A 22,342-nucleotide genomic window follows, 5' to 3' on the forward strand; every position below is an offset into this window, starting at 1 on the left:
GAATGTGAAAATAGGAGGAGAAAAGATTATGGAGGTAGAAGAATTTTGTTATTTGGGAAGTAAAATTACTAAAGATGGACGAAGCAGGAGCGATATAAAATGCCGAATAGCACAAGCTAAACGAGCCTTCAGTAAGAAATATAATTTGTTTACATCAAAAATTAATTTAAATGTCAGGAAAAGATTTTTGAAAGTGTATGTTTGGAGTGTCGATTTATATGGAAGTGAAACTTGGACGATCGGAGTATCTGAGAAGAAAAGATTAGAAGCTTTTGAAATGTGGTGCTATAGGAGAATGTTAAAAATCAGACGGGTGGATAAAGTGACAAATGAAGAGGTATTGCGGCAAATAGATGAAGAAAGAAGCATTTGGAAAAATATAGTTAAAAGAAGAGACAGACTTATAGGCCACATACTAAGGCATCCTGGAATAGTCGCTTTAATATTGGAAGGACAGGTAGAAGGGAAAAATTGTGTAGGCAGGCCACGTTTGGAGTATGTAAAACAAATTGTTGGGGATGTAGGATGTAGAGGGTATACTGAAATGAAATGACTAGCACTAGATAGGGAATCTTGGAGAGCTGCATCAAACCAGTCAAATGACTGAAGACAAAAAAAAAATGTGATATTTCATTTAATAAAAAATACTCAACGGTTGAAGTTATTTACTTGCTTGTGAAATAAAGAAATTTATTAATTGTTCGATCAGATTTATTATTTAGTCAAAGCAATTAGATTAATATTAAAAAACTTAAATCATTGTATTTATCTGATTAGAGGCACCGCTAATTTACACTTGAGAATTAGGTGTAGATAGAAAATTATTATTCTTAGCAACTATTTTATAATAAAAAAAATAATTATGAGAGTTGTTAGAATGTTATAAGTGAATGTTATGAGTGTTAAGTTGAAGGAGGCCTAAAGCTAATTCGGTACAAATAGAATTGTCAGCAGAAGTGTTAGGAATTTCAGAAGAACACTTAAGTGGAGTATTAGTAGCACTTGCAGGCCTTGAAGAAGAACCATTAGAAATAATATTACTTACTAGAGGTTCAGTTACAGAAACTAACTTTTTTTATTCGTCATCCAATAAATACAAATTATGATCACAAATAACCAGATCTTCATATGTCTGGTTCCATTCCTCATCATCTATTAACCCTTCAGAACCACTATCAAAAACATAGTTCACTAATATGTTCAATAGACACAATCTCAATTTTTTGTCAGAATTAGAATTTTCTCCATCACTATCATCTTGGATGATAGCAATGACTAATTTAGGATCACAAATATTTTGCTAATTTTTAAACAATAATGAATAAACATGGAAAATAAATCAACAACATGCACATTAACAAACTTGCCTCACAAATATAACCTACGCAGTCCCTCACAAATGTCATCTTGCGTAAACTAACACAGTTCAAAAATGATCAAATAGATAATGAAGACAACTTTATACACGAATTCAGATTGAAACACTGAACATCTGAGATCGACGAAAGACAACCTGGAGTCGTCCTAACAAAAGATATAGAATTTTAAACACAAAGACGACATAACTCATCCATTGTTCAACTAAGCAAAGATGGTCGGACAAGTTTTACGTCCATCATATACAATGTGTTAATAATTTCAGTATTTTTTTTTTTTTTAAATTGTTTAGGCTTACTTGGGGTGTGTCTTGATACTTTTATAATTGTTAGATAATTTACAAGTTTTATTTTTATTTCTCTTGTTAATGTGAAATGTGTAAGTTCCCCTTCTTTTAAAATTTTTCCTAATTTCAGTAAAGCAGCAGCCGGTTCTTTAAAACTTACAAGCCAGAATCAATATGTTCTGAATTAATGTTAACATTTTTTTGATCACACAAAAATCTTTTGAACACTGCTAACATTTCCTCATAATGTTAACCTTATATAAAGTAAGAATGAAAAATAGCATAGTAGACCATAAGGAGTTGGTTGTTAAAATACCAGGTGATCCAAAAAGGACATCATAAATTTAAAAGCATATATAAGTTTATTGAACTTACAGTTTATTGAACATAATTTACAGATCCGGTTGTGTCATTCCACAGAAAAGCGCATCAAGTTTTCACTCGATATTCACTTTCGTTCAATATGACTTCCACATGTAATGTGACGTACATCCCATCTGAGGTCGATTTCATTCCAGACTGTAGCCAGCAAGTCGAGTGTTACTTCTGCAGCTGCAGCATTAATTCAAAGTCAGCTGAACAAGCTCAGCAACAGGCAAAGATGGTACATAAACCCGATCTTTAATGAAATCCCACAAGAAAAAATTTAGTGGGGTCAAATCTGGAGACCAAGGTAGTCATGCGACGTACTTTCATAACCGATCCACTAACCTGAGAATCTAATATCAAGAAGATCTTCGACTTTTAGGCAGTAGTGAGGTGATGACCCGTCTTGCCGATAGTAATGGCATCCATCTTGAACATCATTGTCTGAGGAATTAGAAAATTTTGAAACGTGTCAAAATGAACAATCACGGTTGCCTCCTGGAAGAAGAACGGGTTGTTCTGTCAGGAAGAATAACCTCTCTCAGCAACAGGTAAAGAGTAAATTGTATGGCTACTAGAAGGCTCCCTACCAAACTCTTTATGAAAATTACATTGAACTGCAGTTGCTGACTGCCAATTATGAAACCAAAACACATAGTGAGCACATTCCACACCAGTAAATCTATTAATTTTAAACATTACTTGTAACAGTGCTGGTGGCCGAATTCGGTACTAATTAACTATGCAAGTCAAAATTTGATGTGTTTTGCTATGAAAAAGACCTCAACCAAATCTGTAAAGTGATCGAAATAAATTTTTACATGCTTTTAAAGTTGTGAAGTCCTTTTTGAATCCCCTGATATACCATTTAACTTTTCATATCATATAAATAAGCTGATTTAGGTAATAATGAATTTTTTAATTGAGTAACTTAATACACTAAACACTTGTTTTAATGAAAATAGGATGGCATCAGACAAAAAAATATTACCTGAATAAGAGTACAGTTATAATGTTCATTCTACATAACAGTGAATGAACATTATATTATTATACTGCTTTCTATTAGTTTAAATAATAAACTGATTGAAAAGAAATTATAAAAAAATATCAGCTAAACCTAATTATAGTTGATCCAGTTTTATATAAATTAAATTTTACTTGATTATTTGCTTGCATACCATATAATCTAATTATTTTGCTTGTTCAGTTCATTTTATTTGCTATAAGTGATGTACATTTTAAACAGTCTTTATGTAAGTGATATCTGCTGGATATATAATCTGAAAAAAAAATTATTGTAAAGCCGGTTCTAGAATTAAAAAAAAGCACATTAAATTCTTTGTTATGTAGGTTATTTGGTAGATTTATTAACTGATTTGAAAAACTGTGTTCAAGTTGTATAGTTTGGTTTTTAACCAGTTTAAGAAGAACTTGAGCGATTACGAAAAATAGCAGCAATTCTAAATAGCATAAAAATTTCTTAAATATATTCATCAACCACACAATCACTAACACTAATTCCTCAGGTTTTACTCCTCCCACCTTTTATCAGAATTTTTTTTTTAAATAGTACAATAGAACATGCATTAAGAAATTAGACACAGACAGCATAATGCTTATATGTTTAATAAAATAAAGCATAGTATTTAGGAATTCATGCCTTCTCATAAATTTATACTTTTGAAAATATTTAGATTTATATATATATATATATATATATATAAATATATTTGTAAAATTGTAAATAAGTACCATCAAAAAAATTACAGACATCAAATTAACAGCAAGCTTGATCCAACTTAACAGATTTACATAAAAAGTGCATTTGAAATCCACTGATTCATCATAAGTTATTAAAATAAAATCTCAGGCAACATTTTATCTTTGTCATAAATTAAAACTTATAGTTAACTGAATTAAAATTGGTTGCAATTAAGCAGCTATCAAGACAGGTGTGTCACGCGATAAGTTTAATAATTATCACTTTCAAAATTTACATGTATATTTATGTGTATATGTGTAAATGAAATATTTTTCTCTTGGTATTAAAGTTTATATGTAACAAATTTAAATGTATCCTGTCAAAAATATTGTACATGTAATATTTTAATGTAAATAAATTAATTGTATAATAATAATAATAAAAAAACAATAAAAACTAATAAATGCACGCTTGGTGATCGCACTGTTGACCTTGTTTAACATAATTATAAGAATTAGAATTAAAAGTTGCACGTGCACTTTAGTGATAAGAAATTATCAATTTTTATCTATTATTAGCAAAGTCTCAAATATTTTGTTAACTTTGATTATTGAAATTAGTTTACTGGCACATCAAAATCTAACCTGAAAAAAGCATGAGTAGTTTAATACAATTATTTATACATTGGAGAATGTAAAAAAACCACATTACATATTTTAATGATTAGAACTGATAATTAAAAATGTCTAATAATAAAGGAAAAAAGGTATGATTTAAATGTGCCAAAAACCATTTTATATCGTTCCTATGTTTTATCATATCACTTTTGTGTTATGTTAGTAGAATTTTAATTTATAATTTAGAAATATTTTAATTTTTTAAACTGAATATTATGTTTTTTAGCAAGCAGTATGAGGACTCGCCCTATCAAGAAGATCGTGAATTATGACAATGAACGTTCTTTGACGACCAGTGCAAGCGAACAGAATAATTCTGATGAAGATGATTATGAAGAAGATAAAGCAGTATCGGTTAGAGTTAGACGTAAAAGAAATATTAATAATGATACTAAAGGGACAAAATTAAAAAATGATAGTAAGTATGTTACTGCTTTATTATAAAGTTTGCATTTAAACATCTTTTGGTGGATGGAAACTCATATTGATGCATTTCAGATTCTGTTTATTGTTGTACAACTCATCTGTTTTAAATTACATTGTAAATTTATTACCAAAAATTACTATTTTGTAATTCTTAATGGGTACAAAAAAAAATTTAAATGTTAGTAAATTTGTCGCAAAAGTTTTATTACAGGTCTATTCTTTCCTAATATTTAATGCATAAAAAATTACTTTTTAAAGTTATCTCAATTTATTATTATAAAATTTTGGTCAATTTAATTTTTATTTTGCATTTGTAGATTTTTGTTTTCTTCTGGAAGTAGTAATTCATTCATCTTCTTTGTATAATCTGAGATTGCTATAATACACTACGGAAGTATTTCAGTGAAGAGACAAATGATAACATAAATAAACTGAGAATAAACTGAATCTGTCTTAATTATAAAGTCAACACTTCTGACATAGAAAAACTCAGCTGTTAAATAGAATTTTCGTTATTGTAACCTCTTTAGATTAAATATACTGTTTTTGAAACCTGTACTGTGAAAGAATTATATGCTATGATAAGATTTCTTTTTTCTGAAGGTGTAAAACCAATCAAAATTCACTTCTGGGTATTAAAACAATATGGTAAAAAAATTTATTGTGCAGCTTTTTACGAGTGAATCGAACAGAAAAAATGTTACTGATTTTTATTGTAGCTGAAGACAGGTGGATGCTATTTTTTTGCAAAGGGATCCACCTTTGCAAAAAAATAGCATCAATATGGAATAAAAATATTTGAATCTCCCACCAGGAATAGGTTCAAAACTACATGTCAGCCGGTAAGATAAAATGATGTTTCCATGTACAAAGGTCAAGTTTATATATAGTCTGTTTGGTAAGATAACATGCAATCACTAGCGAGTACTATTTTGACAACTAAAAGATAAATTGAGATCTATAATAATTAGGAAATGTTTTGATTCTCTCAAAACATTGTAACCCTTGCCTCATGTTGCCAATGACACATGAAACTGTTCAAAAGTCAGGATGAGAAGTGTTGCTAGATTCACTTACAGTCTTGATTTCGCAGTGCGAGTTTTTTTTGGTTTGATCTTCTCAAAGAGTTTTCATGTGATGCTGACTTCAGTGATGAGCAGGGCAAAGATGTGGCATAAGAATGGCTCAGATTCAGAGGTGAAACCACCGAGTTTGTCTAGTCGTGAACGCGTCTTCCCAAATCAGCTGATTTGGAAGCCGAGAGTTCCAGCGTTCAAGTCCTAGTAAAGCCAGTTATTTTTACACGGATTTGAATACTAGATCGTGGATACCGGTGTTCTTTGGTGGTTGGGTTTCAATTAACCACACATCTCAGGAATAGTCGAACTGAGAATGTACAAGACTACACTTCATTTACACTCATACATATCATCCTCATTCATTCTCTGAAGTATTATCTAAACGGTAGTTACCGGAGGCTAAACAGGAAAAAAAAGAGAGAGATTCAGAGGTGAAAGGTTTTTTATTACTAGAATAGAAAGCTCACAGAAAGATAGGACAAGTGCCTAAATGTAATCAGAAATTATGTTGAAAAGTATCGTTAGTTTCATTATCAGTAGAGGTGAATAAACAGTAATTTTTCTACACCTGTGTGTTTCAAATTATTGAATGACCCTTTTAGTAGAACTGTTTTATTGACATAACTCTATTGCATCTACAAAAATTTTCTTTTTTTTTGATATCATAAATACTTTTTCTTACCCTGGCTAAAATAAACATTTTTTAATTATAACTGCTATGATTCCATAATATGATGATATATTGATATAATGTCATGACATGAAAAAGTTTTTTTGTTACTCAGTCGTGTAAGTGGTTTTGATGGAAACCACCAACTAATATAGAGATGATTAACCAAAACTTTTTTTATATAATTCCATGTAGTCTGTAAACGTGTTTTGCGTTTATATTTATTGCATTCATCGTACAATTAGAAATTACTGATCATATATTTTTTCCACACAACCTTGACAGGTTGTGTGGAAAACATATTTTAAGTGAAAATTACCTTTTTCTATTTAGGCGATTCAAAGACTTTTTTATTGTCATCATTGCTTAATATTAGGTTGTTAAATAATGCTGGCCTCCATGGCACGAGTGGTAGCGTCTTGGCCTTTCATCCAGAGGTCCTGGCTTCGAATCCCAGTCAGGCATGGCATTTTCACATGCTAGAAATCGTTCATCACATCCTTTGAAGCAATACCTAATGGTGGTCTCAGAGGTTAAACAAAAAGAGAAAAACTGTTTTTAAATAATGTAATATAATGATATAATAGAGCCTTATGTCATTTTAATTTTCATTCTAAAGTTAAATATTATACAGAGTGATTTTTTAGTCCTGTTACCCAATTTTAAATTAATTTAAGAAAGGGAAATTTAGTAGTCAGGAAATGTGAGGTCTGGGGACCTTGGAGGCCATAAGCCCTAGCTTATTATTCGATCATCAAAGAACTTTTGCAGAAAATTTCTCGAGACGTGTGGCATGTAGCGCCGTCCTGCTAAAACCAGCAATACCGTTCTTGAGGTTCCAGGAGGGACACAAATTGGCGCACAATATTCCTTTATACTTCACCATTTACTGTCTGTTCGAAGAATATGGGTCCTACTATACGATGACGAGATATCGCACACCACGCACCAATTTTTTCAGGATGCAAAGATTTGTCTTGTAAAGCGTTAGGATTTTCAACCGCCCAAATTCAACAGTTTTGACTGATCACATAACCATCGAGATGGATCCAAGCTTCATCACTAAAGAACACTGTGTTTAAAAATTTGATTCCGTTATCATTTACGAGAGACCTAAGCCAACGGCAATATTGCAATCGCTTGTTTAAATCTGGAGGCTGAAGCTCTTGGACCAATCGTACGCGATACGAATACAATTTTAATTTTTTAGCGGCTTTCTGAACACTCAAATATGACAAACCAACTTGCGTGGAAAGTTTTTGTAAACTTTTCCGTGGAGAATTGAGCAATCTTGTTTTCACATTTTCTAAAATGTCATCTGTCAAGCGAGTCGGTCGACCGCTACGTTTTCTGTCGCAAACACCTACCTGTCTCTCAAAATCAGTTTGCTAGCCTAGAAATTGCAATTTTTTCTGGCGCCTCTGCCAGAAAAAATTTAAACACCAACAAATTTAATTTGAAATGATCTTTTACACTTGCGTATATTTCGTAGCAAAATATTGTTCAAGAATGAAAACTCGTTCTATGGTAAAAGACATTCTGTTCGTAACACGGCTGGAAATGGCACAAAAGTTTATACAGCTCAAGGAGAATCAACTTACACTGCCGGTATCTATACCAGTTGAGTAGCGCTACCAACTTCATTTCACAAAACAAAATTTCCCTTTCTTAGAAAAAAATTACCAGACATTAACAATTGGGTAACAGGACTAAAAAATCACTCTGTATTAATTATATTAATACAATAAAAATTGTACATTTTAGATTCCTTTTTTAATTTTTATCAAGTTGCAGATATATTTTCTTTTCATTTTTAGGTAGATTTCATAAGAAAGCTACCTATTGTAATGGGTTCCATGATTAGACTTCTGGAAAATTTTGACATCTTCGCATTTCACATCCCGCAGACCCCAAAATCACTGTCAGTTCAAAAGTTTATATATATATATATATATATTTCACTTTCTTGTGGACACGATAAACTGCCTTAATTTTGCACCAATCAGATTTAAATTCATACATAAAATATAATGACCCATAATCTCAGTCGAGTTTGTTAATGGGCAAAATTGAACCATTGGAGTGGAAATGGGGGAGGGTTTTTTTCGAAAAAACTAAATATTGTTATAACTTTATTATTATGAAAAATATCAAATTCATTCATACTATTCTTTGGATAAGGACCTAAAACTTATCTTAATAAAGGTTTTTGATATCACCAACAATTGGTCCAGGGAGTGGAAAAAATGGGGTTTTGAAGACAAAAAAAAAAATCATTCTCTTACAGGCACAGTATTGAATCAGTTTTAAAGTGGTCATTAGTCCTCTAAACATTACCTAAAACTTTTGTCTGAAACAATTTTTAATATGACCAACCCTTACGGCAAGGGATGACCAAAATGTTGCTGCAATTGTAAGAAGATGGGGCTTGTCGTATACTAAACATGTGAAACTCTTTTTTACATACAACCATTGTCGTATTGAGTAAATTTGAATTTTTCTTAACTTTAAGGTGGAAATCTTTGTTATCCCCTACTTAGTACTAGTGAAATCTACCTCCGTCTTCTGGCGTGCTGAAAGGGATTTTTTTTTTGTAAACAATTTTTTTATGTTCTCGCATTCTAAATAAATCTTAATAACATTTTAAAAAAACTTTTTAATTAATAACAATAATGCATTATAGAGTAAAAGATTTTTTTTTTTCAGTAATTTAAATTCAATCTTTGTGCCAAATTTAGGGTTAGTAAGTCAGTGAAAATCATATGTAATAATGTGAAGATCAAATTTAAAATCTATGACTAAAATATTCTTTGAAAGAATGAATAGGATCAGATGTGATTTTAACCCAATTGTGCTTAATTTTTTTTCCAGTTTTAAAATCTAAATTTTATTTTATCCTAAAGTGGCCTCTTGATATAATTTTTTGGTTTTATTTGTTAGGTGTTTACAATTTCATGTATCTACAAATGTCAATAGCAGGCATAAATGTGTGGATATGACTTTATAATTACCTGTCGACAGTGCATATGACAGGGAGCATAAAGTAATGCAAATTCTTTTACATTAAATGATTCGCTCGCATTTTATTACAACATTGACCGATTTTGTTTCACATGAATTTATATTTTAAAAAACAATTATTAACATCACCGATATAGATATTTACATATTTACATTCTATTTTGTTGAGTCTAGTTAAAATAAATTTATACTTCAAGTTTCATCGAACAGGGTTCAGTGTCATTCGATACAAAAAGTAAACCAGATACAAATCAAAATATAAATGCTTTTGAAGCTTTTGCCTTAGTTTTGTATGGAATGTAAAAATAACATGAAAATGGAATGCATTTTATCAATTGTTTACAGATGCAACTTTAATTTTAAGTAAATATATAATATTATTAAAATTTTACTTACTATATCTCCTTTTTAGAATACAAACTCCCTTTAACAAAAATCATGATGTCATATAGTGGAGTGCCGTAAGACTTAAAAAAGTGAAAAATCTCAGAACCCAGGTATTCTGATTGGATTGTAACAAAAGTGTATGGAATATGTTCCTAAGACCCATTAGAAAAAAGATTACCTATTAAAAAATTGCGGTTTTTAGTTACAATAAAATTTGTTGCAAACTATGAAAAAAATTGAGTGTGGCTGTGTTTAGTTGACTTTGTTTTAGATTTTTTTTAGTAAGTATGCAAAATAATGTAGAATAATTATTTTATCTTAAAAACAAAAAAAAAAATACAAATAAAAATATATTCGACTAATGTTTAGCATTATATTTGTTACCTTAAAAGTTGGTTAATATGAAAATCAAGGAAATTATGTTTTTTTTAAATTGTACACTGAGAGAAATTTTATTATAGTTTAACCTACTTATATTTATTGTTTTTACAATATTAAATACATAAATGTAATAATTTTAATTTATTTGATTGTCATCTTTACTCTCTCTTAAGTGAACTATAGATGAGAGATTTAAACAGCTGTTCCTGTTTGCATTCTAAACATGCAACCCTGCAATACAAACTGCTTTTTCTACATCCACAAGCTGCTCCACATCCTTTTTTACACATGCAAAAAGCATTTTTAGTAAATTTTCAGGAGCTGGTGCTTAATTCATAGTAACAGGCTTTAAGGCATCATTTTCTCGTACATATCTCTATGTTTCTGGTAAAATGTCATTTCCTGTTTTTAAGTTATTTTTTATATGCCTAATATTATGATCACATGTGGTTCCAAACTTTTCTTCCATTTGTCACTTGCAGCAATACAAAAGCATTCCTTCATTAATTACATAAGTAAAGTTATGTACGTTCATTAACATATACTGATAATTTTATTTAGCATGGCTCGTACATATAATATAAAAATATATAAATTATAATTATGGTTACAAACTATTGTAATTAATTATTATCTTCTAGTGCTTTCATAAGTTGTTTTTCCATCTTCAGGAACATCTGATAAACTTGTATATATGGGGAATAAAAAATTAAAGAGACAAATTGATGTAGAAATGAAACAGTTTGTAGGAGGAGTTTTGTACTTTCATGACTTTAGGTTGGCATCATTGGGATGAGCTGAGAACTGCTGACAAGTTTCCACATTAGTTGAACAATGTTCAGTGATCTGTTTTTTGCTTTCTGAAGGTGAAAACCGTCTAAAATCTTTTCTTAAATGATTTTACAGTACGGTGAAAGTGGTATGAACCACAGAAATTTTTATAAACGGTCAAACCTCGGTGACTGACGAGCAATGTCCTGGCCAGCGAGTTGAAGCGTGAACTCCTTTGCTTGAAACCCGCATTGACAACGTTATTCGTGAAGACTGACACGTATTACAGTTGAACATGTAGTAAAAACAGTCGCAGTAAATGTCGGCACAGTTCATAACATTATCAGTAACCAGCTCAAGTACAGCAAAACAAGTGCAAGGTGGGTCCCGAAAGAGTTAATGCAACAACATAAGGAAACAAGACTCAGAGTATGTATAGACTTGAAAGAACGCTATGAAAGAGAAGAAGGTTACCCTTTTCTAAACAAGATTTTTAACGTGTGATGAAACTCGGGTTCAGTATTTTGAACCAGAGTCCAAACGACAAAGCACGGATTGGAAGCACACCAACTCACCTGTCCAAAAGAAATTGAGAATCCAAGCATCAATGGGAAAAGTCATGTTGACCGTCTTTGCCCAAGATGTCGTCTTTTGTGATTATTTGGAAAATCAGCATATAATAAACAGCGTCTACTACTCAGACATGTTGATGAAAAAAGTAAAGCCAGCAATGAGAGAAAAAATCACGGATGTTAAAGAAAAGGCGTGATAGTGCTACATGACAATACTTGCCCTCATACCGCCCAGCTGACAAAAAACCATTGGAAAAATGGGTTGGGAGATAACAACCACATCCTCTCGCAGTCCAGATTTGGCTCCCTTGGATTTTCATTTGTTTGGCCCACTCAAGGAGGCATTACATGGAAAAAAGTTCAGCAATATTGAGGAGGTCAAAGAATTTGTGGGAGAGTGGCTCAAACAAGACAAAGACTTCTTTGCATCAGGTATAAAAAAACTAGTTCATCATCGGTTGAAGTGTTAATATTGGTGGGGATTATGTTGAGATGTATTAAAAGTCTCATTTTGTAACAATACATAGATTTTTCCTACATAAATATCTTGATGATCGATTGTTATATTTATGGAAATTTTATTTTAATCTATGTCAAATTAATATGTGAATACTTATATATATAAGTTTATCAAATGTACCTGAAGATGGAAAAATAATTTACAAAAGCCCTAGAACATATTAATTAATTATACATTGGTTGGTAAGCAGAATTATAATTTATGTATTTTTATATTTACTGATAATTCTGGAAATAATTCATAAAACATAGATTTCTGAGTTTTTCATATGTCACATCTTTGAACAGAGCTAGAGGATAAGGTGCTAGTTCAAAAGACATGTAATTTTGAAGTTAGTCTGTGTATTTTTTAACATACAAATGCATTGAAAAAGCAATAAATGATAGATTGGAATAATCTCATCAACAACTTTAATTTTGCTTTTAGCGGTCAATAAAGAAGTTACTTTGTCTTTCCTTGATAATTTTAGCCGGTTAAAATTTAGTCTATTGGTGTTTTCATTATTTTTCATACCTTCTTCAAAAGCATCAAAACAATTGACATTTTCATTGCCGACAATCCCTGTAGCAATAGATAAAATAAACGGAGTATCAGGAAAGGGAGTGTGTTGCTCGAAAGATTCTTCTAATGTGATAACATCTTTATTATCCGTTTTAGTTCTTGCATTTGTGGCGTCAGCATGTTGATGGTAAATAGTATGTCGCCATAATGATTCATTAATCTTGTCTTTATTGTTTTTACAATGGAATATGCTGTGTTAAAATACTTTTGAAGAAAATCAATTTCTTCAGAGAATTTATAAATTTCTTCCGTTGCTGCAGCAACTTGAAAAATTTGAGAATGGACTTTTTTTATCATGATCACCTTTTTTTTGTGGAACTTTGTAATGAAGTGCGGCAATCTGTGTGATATTTGCCTTCAACAGCTACTAAGTCCATTATACACCTGTATTCTTTAAAAAGTCTAAATGGTTTACAATTATAAGTTTTCTTCATCACATTTCACTGCTTTTTTTCTTTTATTTTGTCAGCTTCTTTTCCGCAAATAAAACAATTATTTTTCTATTCAAAAGCCACTGATCATGAATTATTCAGTTTTTTTTTCTTTTTTGGAGTATAAATTAATTCCTTTTGATCCTTTCTTTTAAAAAAGATTCGATATATTTTTTGTTAACATATCTTTGACGACATAGTGCATGTACAAAAACAAATTGTGTTATTTAAAATGTTTTAATTAAGACATAATTTCCTTATTCTGTAGATGCCTTATTCAGATGACTAGGTAATCCTCTTGTAATTTTTATTATTTCTCCCAAATCTGTATTTTCTCCAGAACCAGTTCCCAATTTTTCACATGTGAAGCAATTATCAGCTTCACAATAATCGTTGGCATTAGCTTCATTCATCCTTAATGAAAATCTGCAGAAATTAATGAATACGAATTGCATGCATACACATAGTATAAAACTGGCTGCTAAGAAGTTTCATTATTTACAAAAAAAAGTTATATACAAACCTTTGTGTTTAAAAACTTTAAATATATTCATTATTTGGACACAGTAATAATGTTCTAACTATTGTTATTGTAATCAGTGTATATATATATATATATATATATATATATATCAATGTAAATGCATATATAATTATTTTTAATTCTTATGCAATTTATTTTTTTTTATAAGCAGAACAACAACCACGTGTTCATATACTTCACTAGTATAACTGAAACTGAACTATTCTATGATTTGGTTGTAACAGCTGCCAACTCCAGATTTTGTTTGTCTCCCCTTCTCCGATTCCCTTCAAAGGTCTTTGCTTTATACCCAAGATGTTAGTAATATGATATAAAAAGGTTGTCTTTAATGAAATTCAACTTTTAAAACAGAAAAATACATTTTATAATCATAAATAAGCGGTATATCTTAAATAATTGGTCATTATTTGTTTAAATAATTAAAAAACAAAAAGCGCAAAAAATTATTAGGTAAACATTTTAGTATTATGTATAAAAAACACTATCCAACAGTTTTTACTTAAATTCATTTAGAATACTCAGGTTCCAAGTTATAAATGTACTCCACTAATAGCTGATATCACGGTAAGAAATTGATTTGATTGATTTTATAACTTCATTAATGGGAGCATTTTGCAGAAAGTGATTTATTTGTTCAGTCACTTGCTAATTAAAAATTGTAAAATACAACGCTCCTGTTTAAACATTACCACCTTATCTACTAATGGAGTGATATCTGGACAAAAAACTCCCAAAATCTCAAATTTCAATAAATATACTGATAAAAGAATTATTCAGATAAACTTTGTAATTTTTAAGAACTTAAAAATAAATACAGTTCATATGGGACATTCATACGAAGATGAATAAAATAAATATTTTAATTGTTTTTTCTTCTGTGTTAAACCGATCATACTAATTGTATTGTTTTTTTTCAGCCACAAATGGATTTCCTACTTACAGAGTTACACGAGTGCATAAAAAAGTAGTTTATAATGAGGAAGAGGATGATGAAGATGACTTTGATGATGATGATGATGATGAAAATGAAAATGGAAACTTCAGGCAAAACGAACATGAAGATGATATCGAAGAGATAGAGGAAGAAGAAGATGACGATAAAGATGAAAATAGTGATGATGATGATGATGATGATGATGATGAGGACAATGATGACAGTGATGTTGAATTTAAAACAAATGTAAAAATGAATAAAAATAGAGATGTTAAGACTAGGGATATGGATAACAAAAGTAGGGCGATCGGTGCTAGTGGTAATAATAGTAGAAGACGTTATGCCGGCGGTGCTAGTAGTAGTAGTGGTTTAATTCGTGGAAGGAAACGAAGGAAAAGATCATCATCAGAATCGGATAATTATAGTTATTATGATACTAGTGATAGATTGAGAGCGGGTAGAAGACGTAATAATGACACTTTTAGTGACGGTAATATTAAATTAAGAAGAAGTAAAAGACAACATAGACCTTTAAAAGATGAAAATGATAGTGAAGGGTTTTCTATTTCATCTGATGATAGTGAACGTCCTCCACAATATAGTGTAAGTAGTCGTGGAAGAATAAGGAAATTATCACCTAGAGTTCGTGCGTTTCTCAGGGATTAAATTTGAATGTTTAATGATGAGTTTTTTATTGATTAGTTCTTTTTTTCTTTTTTTTTTAGTTTTTTTAAAGAATTTATCAGATATTAAAAGCGATTAGAGAGGGTCATAAACAGATATACAGTGTATTTTATCAGTCAGTAGTATTATTGTTACTGTTATTGTTTTTTTTATTTTTAAATATAATTAATACTATTATTACTTTTATAATGATTATTATTTGTTATTCTGTACCAAAGTTGGTTTTGTATATTTAGTTGTGTATATATACCGATCATGTATATATAAAAATATAGCTATTATTCACTAACACTTGTATAGTGTTGTAAATCATGAAGACTATTAAATTATTTTAGTTTTATTTTTATAATATTACTATTGTGTTTGTTAGTGATGTAATTAATTATAATCTCATGTTTTATTTTTATTTATTTTATTATTTTTTTGGAACTGATATTAGAACCTCATTATTAAAATGAAAGTTCTCATTTTAACTATTAATTATGTACATATTGTTTTCTGTATACTTTTTAGTTTTAAAATCCATCAATCTTTCCTCCCAAATATGAATAAAACATTTTTGTATTTTGAAAAATAAAATAAATATTTTATTGTTGAATATAGTTTCGGGCTGTCTTAGTATATTGAATTTTTTATTTTAATTCCTCGTATCTGACTAGTTTGGGTTAGTTTAACAGGTCAGCTCTAGAATGTCTTTTTTCCAAATTTATTGATATCATGTTTATATCCTTTTTGATTTTTCACAGAAAAAACTGTTTACTCAGCTTTTATTTTTAAGGTAGGTTTGTCATATATACATTTAGTTTTTAGCGATACAGAGTGATTGAGGAAAGGCAGATAATTTGGGAACTGATTCTAGAGCTTCAAATAAGGAAAACATTTGTACAAACATCAAATTATTTGCCATCAAATTATTACTTGTGAAAAATTTCAACCCGACTTAAATTACCCCAGTGAAATGAGGTCGAACGGAAAAAAGCATTATATAAGGGGATAAACTTGATGGTTTCTTATGTTGTTTGACCTGAAATATTGAATAAGTGAGTCCCAGAATTGTATCTCTTACAGTATTCATGATATCCAATGTAAAAGATAAAAATTTTGTGAAGAAACAATTTTTTTTTTGGTTTGATGCGTAATTTTACTCTCAAAACTTAGAAAATTTAATTCTGAGAAATTTACATATTAAAGCATGAAAAATAAAAAAAAAAGATTATTAAAAATAAAACTCAACAAAAAAATGTTAAGAATTTGTAAAAATTAAAAATAGCTGTTTTTAGTGCAATAAATTCAGGCCTTTGAAAAATTAAATTACTTCATTTAATTTTAAAAAATACTCGCTACAATTTATACTGTATTAATTTACAATAAATGTTTGAAAATTCCACCGTTGATATAGATGCCAGCTTTTTTCCTTACGTTTACTGTCCCCAAACTAATGATATCTTTACATTGCTTGATGAGGGCAGCAGCATTGAGAATGCAAGAAATCAGTTCATCACATGTTTACCTTTTTTGAACTTTTACAAATTTATAACATTTTTCTGTTGAGTTTTGTTCTGTTTTGGTTTTTAATAATAAAATGTGAATTTGTTTTTTTTATTTTTCATAGCATTTATACTCAGTTTTCTCATAATTAAATTCTCTAAAGGTTTTGATAATAAAATTTACACATTTATTAATTGTTTAACAAAGTTATTGTGATTTCAGTCTAAAAAAAAAACTTCTTCTTCGTCTCTGTTTTTACATTGGATATCATGAAAACTATGAGAAATACAGTTCTGGAACCTGTTTTATTCTATTTTTCAGGTCAACAACATAAGAACCCTTTAACTTCACCCTTATATAATGGCTGAAAATTTTCACTAACCATAACTCTAAAAAAGCACTTTCAGAAATATGTTTGTATGAACTTTTTCCCTTATTTCAAGCTCTAGAATCTGTTCCCAAATTATTTGTCCTTCCTCCTGAATCACTCTATTTAATTTGATTTTATTTTTTATAAACAATTATATAAATCTATAAACAATTGTGTTCTACAAAATTATTTATAATATTGGAAAATGAATGTATTGAATAACAAATTTAATCAGAGTTTATACTCTTGTACATTTTAAAAGAAGCCTTAGCAGGCAGGTGTTTTTATACTGCTTGGCAATGAATTAAATGTCAATTAAATTTCATAGCCTTTCTCAATCAGAGTAGTCCTATCGCTCAGGCACTGTACTGCATCTCTGATTTGAATATTTATGATATTTTCAACAGTCAGTTTGTGGAAGTACTCTTAACAAATTCAAATGTGCAGCGATTGTGGTTTATTTTTTGGGGGCTGATTGTATAATACTATTCATGTTTTTTTTTTTTTTTTTTATCATTTATAATAGAATAAAAAACATAAAGAGCAAATGGATGTTTATCTTGAACAAAAATCAGCAGATTGGAGACCCAGAATCTATAGCCAAAATCATACTTTGTGAAATGATCGACAGTAACCCTATTGAAATTAGAAATTTCTAGTGATACTGTTACACATGATAAGCTCTTGACCGCCGTACCACTTGGGATAATTAATTCTGTATACTGCTGCGCCTTTTTTCCAAAAATCACAGCAAGGAAAAGGTTTCTAATTATCTTTATCTATGTTTCATCGGATAGTTCATTGCAAAAGAAAATGGAGATCCAGAGATTATAAACTTACACAGATTAATAGAATCTTATCTAAAACATATAATTTGCAAAATATCCATGGTTTTTACTTTATATTACCTTCCTTTCCACGGTACAGGATAGTAGGATGTGAATCTGTGTGTACAGGAGTGGGCTAGTAAGAACCAGATCAAAGGAGGATAAGTGCAAGAACAGTAACAACTTTTCTATACTACTGTGTCAATCTAAATATATAATCTGTAATATATTCATATAAACTGTAATAATAGATAAAATTGAAAACCATCCAGCATAACTGAAAAAAGAATTCAATAAGGTAAATTCTAAAAAAATCCATAAAACTACAGCAATACACTTAAAATTAGGCAATTCATAACAGAAAAGGACAATACAAATAGAAACGGTAAATGGTTTAAAGTGATCAAACAACTCCTATTATTGTCAATTGCTCAATGAGTTACTCTGTTGACTTTTCTCTCAAAGAAATTAATCAAATCAGCATGTCTGTTAGCTAAATTCTGGCCCTTTGTGAAAGAACATTCTGAAGATCTTTTTATATAAAAAGTCAGAACTTATACAGTCTTATACTTTTCGTCCGAATCCTCAATTCAATCTTCTGATTAGATAAATTAGTTGAATTTAAAATTTATTAAAGTTCATCTATTAACAATAAATAAATACATTTTTATTCTGATCAGTACATAAAAGTACATTTTATAAATCGCATCAATATAAGATAAATTATAAATATAAAAAAATAGATGTAATAGATAGATATATTATATGAAATAATGTTAAGGTAAGCACATTAAATTATTACAAAATAATTCACAATTCAGAAAATGCTACTGAAAATTGTAAAAAAGTTGTTAAAAATAATGGAGTGTGACATAAACACATGTTTTTTGAGAGATATAAAAAAAAGAAAAGGGAAACATAGTGTACAATGTTTTGTAACGATTACAACCATACTTTCTGCTGTGAACTTTCATTTAGTGTTCAAAGGTCCACATTGTTATCAGAAAATGATAACAAAACACTACCCAAAAATTGGGTCATGTAGTACTCTACCTCTCCATGCCGCCGCTCCGTCCACGGTCTGACCAGAGGAATAAGCCTTACGGTCCGTCGTTCTCTGGTTTCGTGGTCCCAGGTCTCTTGCCATGCGAGGAACATGCGAGTGCGTTCCTCGTTGGCAATGGTCTCCCGGTCTTCGCCTGTTCGTCGCCTTCTGTAGATCACTTGGCGCTCCTTTGCCAAAATAGCAATTGGTATGACGCCGGCGACCACCAGTACTGCAGGCTCTGAGACCGTTCGATACGCGGAAGCGACTCTCAAGGCTGCGGTGCATTGCATCTGCACGAGCCATTTCCAGTTTCTTGCCGTTCTTAATGCCTGGGCCCACGCGTCCGACCCGTATAACAGGATGGATGTCCCGTGGACATCAACAATCGTCGTCTGCTAACGACAATCGCCGCCGTCATTCGCCATGAGCCGGCTGAGAGCAGTTACGGCTCTCGTAGCTTTGTCGATGGCTCTCCGAAGCTAGTCAACAAAGCTGAGTTTCCGGTCAATCATCATACCGAGGTACTTTGCGGTCGGCTTGGTCTCGAAAACCTCTACCCCGACCTGCAGGTTGGATAATTGGATAATAATAATAGTATACATTTATTACCTTTTTAACTTTGAATTAAATTTACATTAAGGTAAGTTTTACATTGAATTCAACTTATTAAAGTAAACAAATTGAAACACAAATTTCTACATTTCTTAGTGTTATTAATTATAGTAGAAGAATTAAATAAAATGACTTTTTTTGTGTTAATTTTTATTTTGTAAAGAGAGAATTTCTTGAACTCCTCAAACAGCTACAAAAGTGAGAAATGAGGTGAGCATATACTCTAGTTCACTGGTAGTCAACCTGGTGGTCCCTACCGCCCACTAGTGGGCATTCCAGCTTTTATGGTGGGCGGCAGGGGTTTTGTCCAGTATTGTAGCATAATTTAATTGACTTTTTAAAAAATTTTCATAGCATTTCACGTTACGTACGTGAAACTAAATGGTGCTATAGTGCAACTGCAAACAAAAGAGCCGTCCCAGAATAGCTAACACATTTGGTCAATACGCAGTTAGATTTGTGAGAGTGAGCATGTGTCTACAGTTCAAACAAAATATTGTGAGCCCATGTCTCAGAAAAATAAATATGTTTGTGGCTATTTGCCAGGTATCCGAAGATGGATTTCATAGAATCTGTTGTAAATAAACAACATCCAATGTGTTAATTGTGCCATAAAGTGTTATACAATGAGGCAATGAAGCCAAGTTGATTGCGAGAACATCTTTCTACAAAGCATCCAAATGATAAGTACAAGCCCATTGAATATTTTCAGGAAATATGTACAAAATTTCAAAATCATTCAACAATTGTTGCATTGTTTAAGAAACAACAAGCAGTAAACAAAAATGGATTAATTGCCTCTTATCGCACTTCACCAAAAAGTGGTAAAAGGAGTAATATTGAAGAATCTAAAATATCCTGTATAAAAGAATTTATCTCAAAGATAATGCATCAGGATATACCTGAAATTTTAAAAATGTTGCCTTTAAGCAATGAATTGAAGAAATGGCAGGTAATGTTGAAGAAAATCTTATAAGTTTTCTCTAAAACTCTTCATTTTCATGCAATTGGATGAGCCTACCATTGCAGATAATAATGCTTTATTGCTGGCATATGTATGTTATTTTGATGAAGACAATACATTACGAGAAGAAATGCTATTCGCAATAAATCTCATTACAGTTACTACAACAGGATTATCTATATTGAATACTATGAAATCATACTTTACAAAAAATAATATTCCTTTGAATAATATTGTTGCATGTGCTACTAATGGAGCACAAGCAATGATAGTTTGCTATTGTGGATTTGTTGCTTATGTGAAGGAAGAAGTGCCAAATATTTTATGTATTCATTATATGGTGCACAGACAACATCTTGTAGGAAAACATCTAAGTACAAGTCTCCATTCATCATTAACTATAATAATTCATTGATCAAGTTCAATGCAAAAAAATTATATAATATTTTGACAGCTATGCCAGGACAATAATAAAGATTTTATTAGGTTACTTTTACACACAGAAGTTTGGTAGTTGTCAAAGGGTGCATCTTTGGCTCATTTTATAGTATTATATGATAGTGTCATACAATTTTTTAAAAGTAATAAAGAGACCAATCAGTGTCAACAGTTAAAAACAGTAAGGAATGATACCTTTTATTTGGCAGATTTAAGATGTCAATTTACAGCTTCAAGGAGCTAACAAAACTCTTATAGGTTGCCAAAGTATTATGTCATTATTTATTGACTAACTTGAACTACTTTGTTGTAATCTATTAAAGAGAGGATTTCATCAGTTTTGCAAATTGTCATCTGTAAAACTAGACTAGACTCCAGAGGATATAGACAAATTCAGTAGCCACCTCAACAACTTAAATTGGACATGGAAAAACAATTTGAAATTGAAGGCATATGATGATGAAAAATCCTTTTTCTGCAAATATTGAAGAGGCTGATACAACTTGCCAAGAAGAACTGTTAGAAATTAGATATGATGAAGAAAGTAAACATTAAATCGATAGCGGTGACTATGAAAGCTTATAGCAAAATAAAAAAATGCCTGTCTTATATCCAAATATATAGAAAATGATATTCAGTTTATTGATAACTTTCCTTACCTCATATTTTGTGGAATCAGGCTTTAGCGCTGTTGATCATATTATGACCAAAGAAAGAAACCACCTGAATATTTCTGAAAGAGGAGACCGTCGTTTGTTCCTTACAAAAATTGAGCCAGATATCTAGTATTTAGTTGCACAGAATCAGCCTCAGGGATCTCATTAATAATTTAATTTCATCAGAATTCATGCTTCTATGTATGCAAAGTATAAATAAAAAGATAAATTTAACTACAGTAAGTTGTTTTATAAAGATTTATTCTGAAAAACGTAGTGAAAGTCCGACATCAAGTATTTGTAAGTAATAATTATTATATGCTTTAACTTGTGTCTGCTTTACAGATTTTGTAAAGTAAAATTACTTCCCTATATTATAAATCACCATTACTATGGAACTGGTGGGTGGTTAGAAAGTTTTACTACTAGCAGACACAAAAGTGGGCGGTAGGTATAAGAAAAGGTTACCCACCGGGTTAGTCTAGTAGTGAATGCGTCTTCCCAAATCAGCTGATTTGGAAGTCGAGAGTACTAGTGTTCAAGTCCT

At 30.6% G+C, this 22,342-nt stretch overlaps 2 protein-coding genes across 6 annotated transcripts in view; both read left to right on the forward strand.

Moving 5' to 3' along the window:
- The window catches only part of BRWD3 (bromodomain and WD repeat-containing protein), a 153,525-nt gene extending 137,512 nt beyond the window's left edge, over positions 1-16,013 (forward strand). For all 5 annotated transcript variants that reach the window (XM_075371709.1, XM_075371708.1, XM_075371710.1 and 2 more), the window contains 2 exons: positions 4,638-4,829; positions 14,692-16,013. In XM_075371709.1, the coding sequence (XP_075227824.1) occupies positions 4,638-4,829; positions 14,692-15,374 (875 nt within the window). In that variant the 3' untranslated portion in view covers positions 15,375-16,013. The remainder of the gene's footprint in view (positions 1-4,637; positions 4,830-14,691) is intronic.
- A 4,725-nt stretch (positions 16,014-20,738) lies between these two features.
- On the forward strand, positions 20,739-21,116 carry LOC142327874 (protein FAM200C-like). The gene has a single exon (XM_075371234.1). It carries the CDS (start codon positions 20,739-20,741, stop codon positions 21,114-21,116), a length of 378 nt encoding a protein of 125 aa, XP_075227349.1.
- The last annotated feature ends 1,226 nt before the right edge of the window (positions 21,117-22,342 follow it).

The sequence above is a fragment of the Lycorma delicatula genome, chromosome 7, assembly GCF_047948215.1.
Source record: "Lycorma delicatula isolate Av1 chromosome 7, ASM4794821v1, whole genome shotgun sequence".
Classification (NCBI taxonomy): Eukaryota; Metazoa; Arthropoda; class Insecta; order Hemiptera; family Fulgoridae; genus Lycorma; species Lycorma delicatula.

What these genes read in the sequence shown, in the direction of transcription:
- LOC142327874 (XM_075371234.1), top strand. Translation starts at nt 20,739, where the DNA reads ATGCAATTGGATGAGCCTACCATTGCAGATAATAATGCTTTATTGCTG.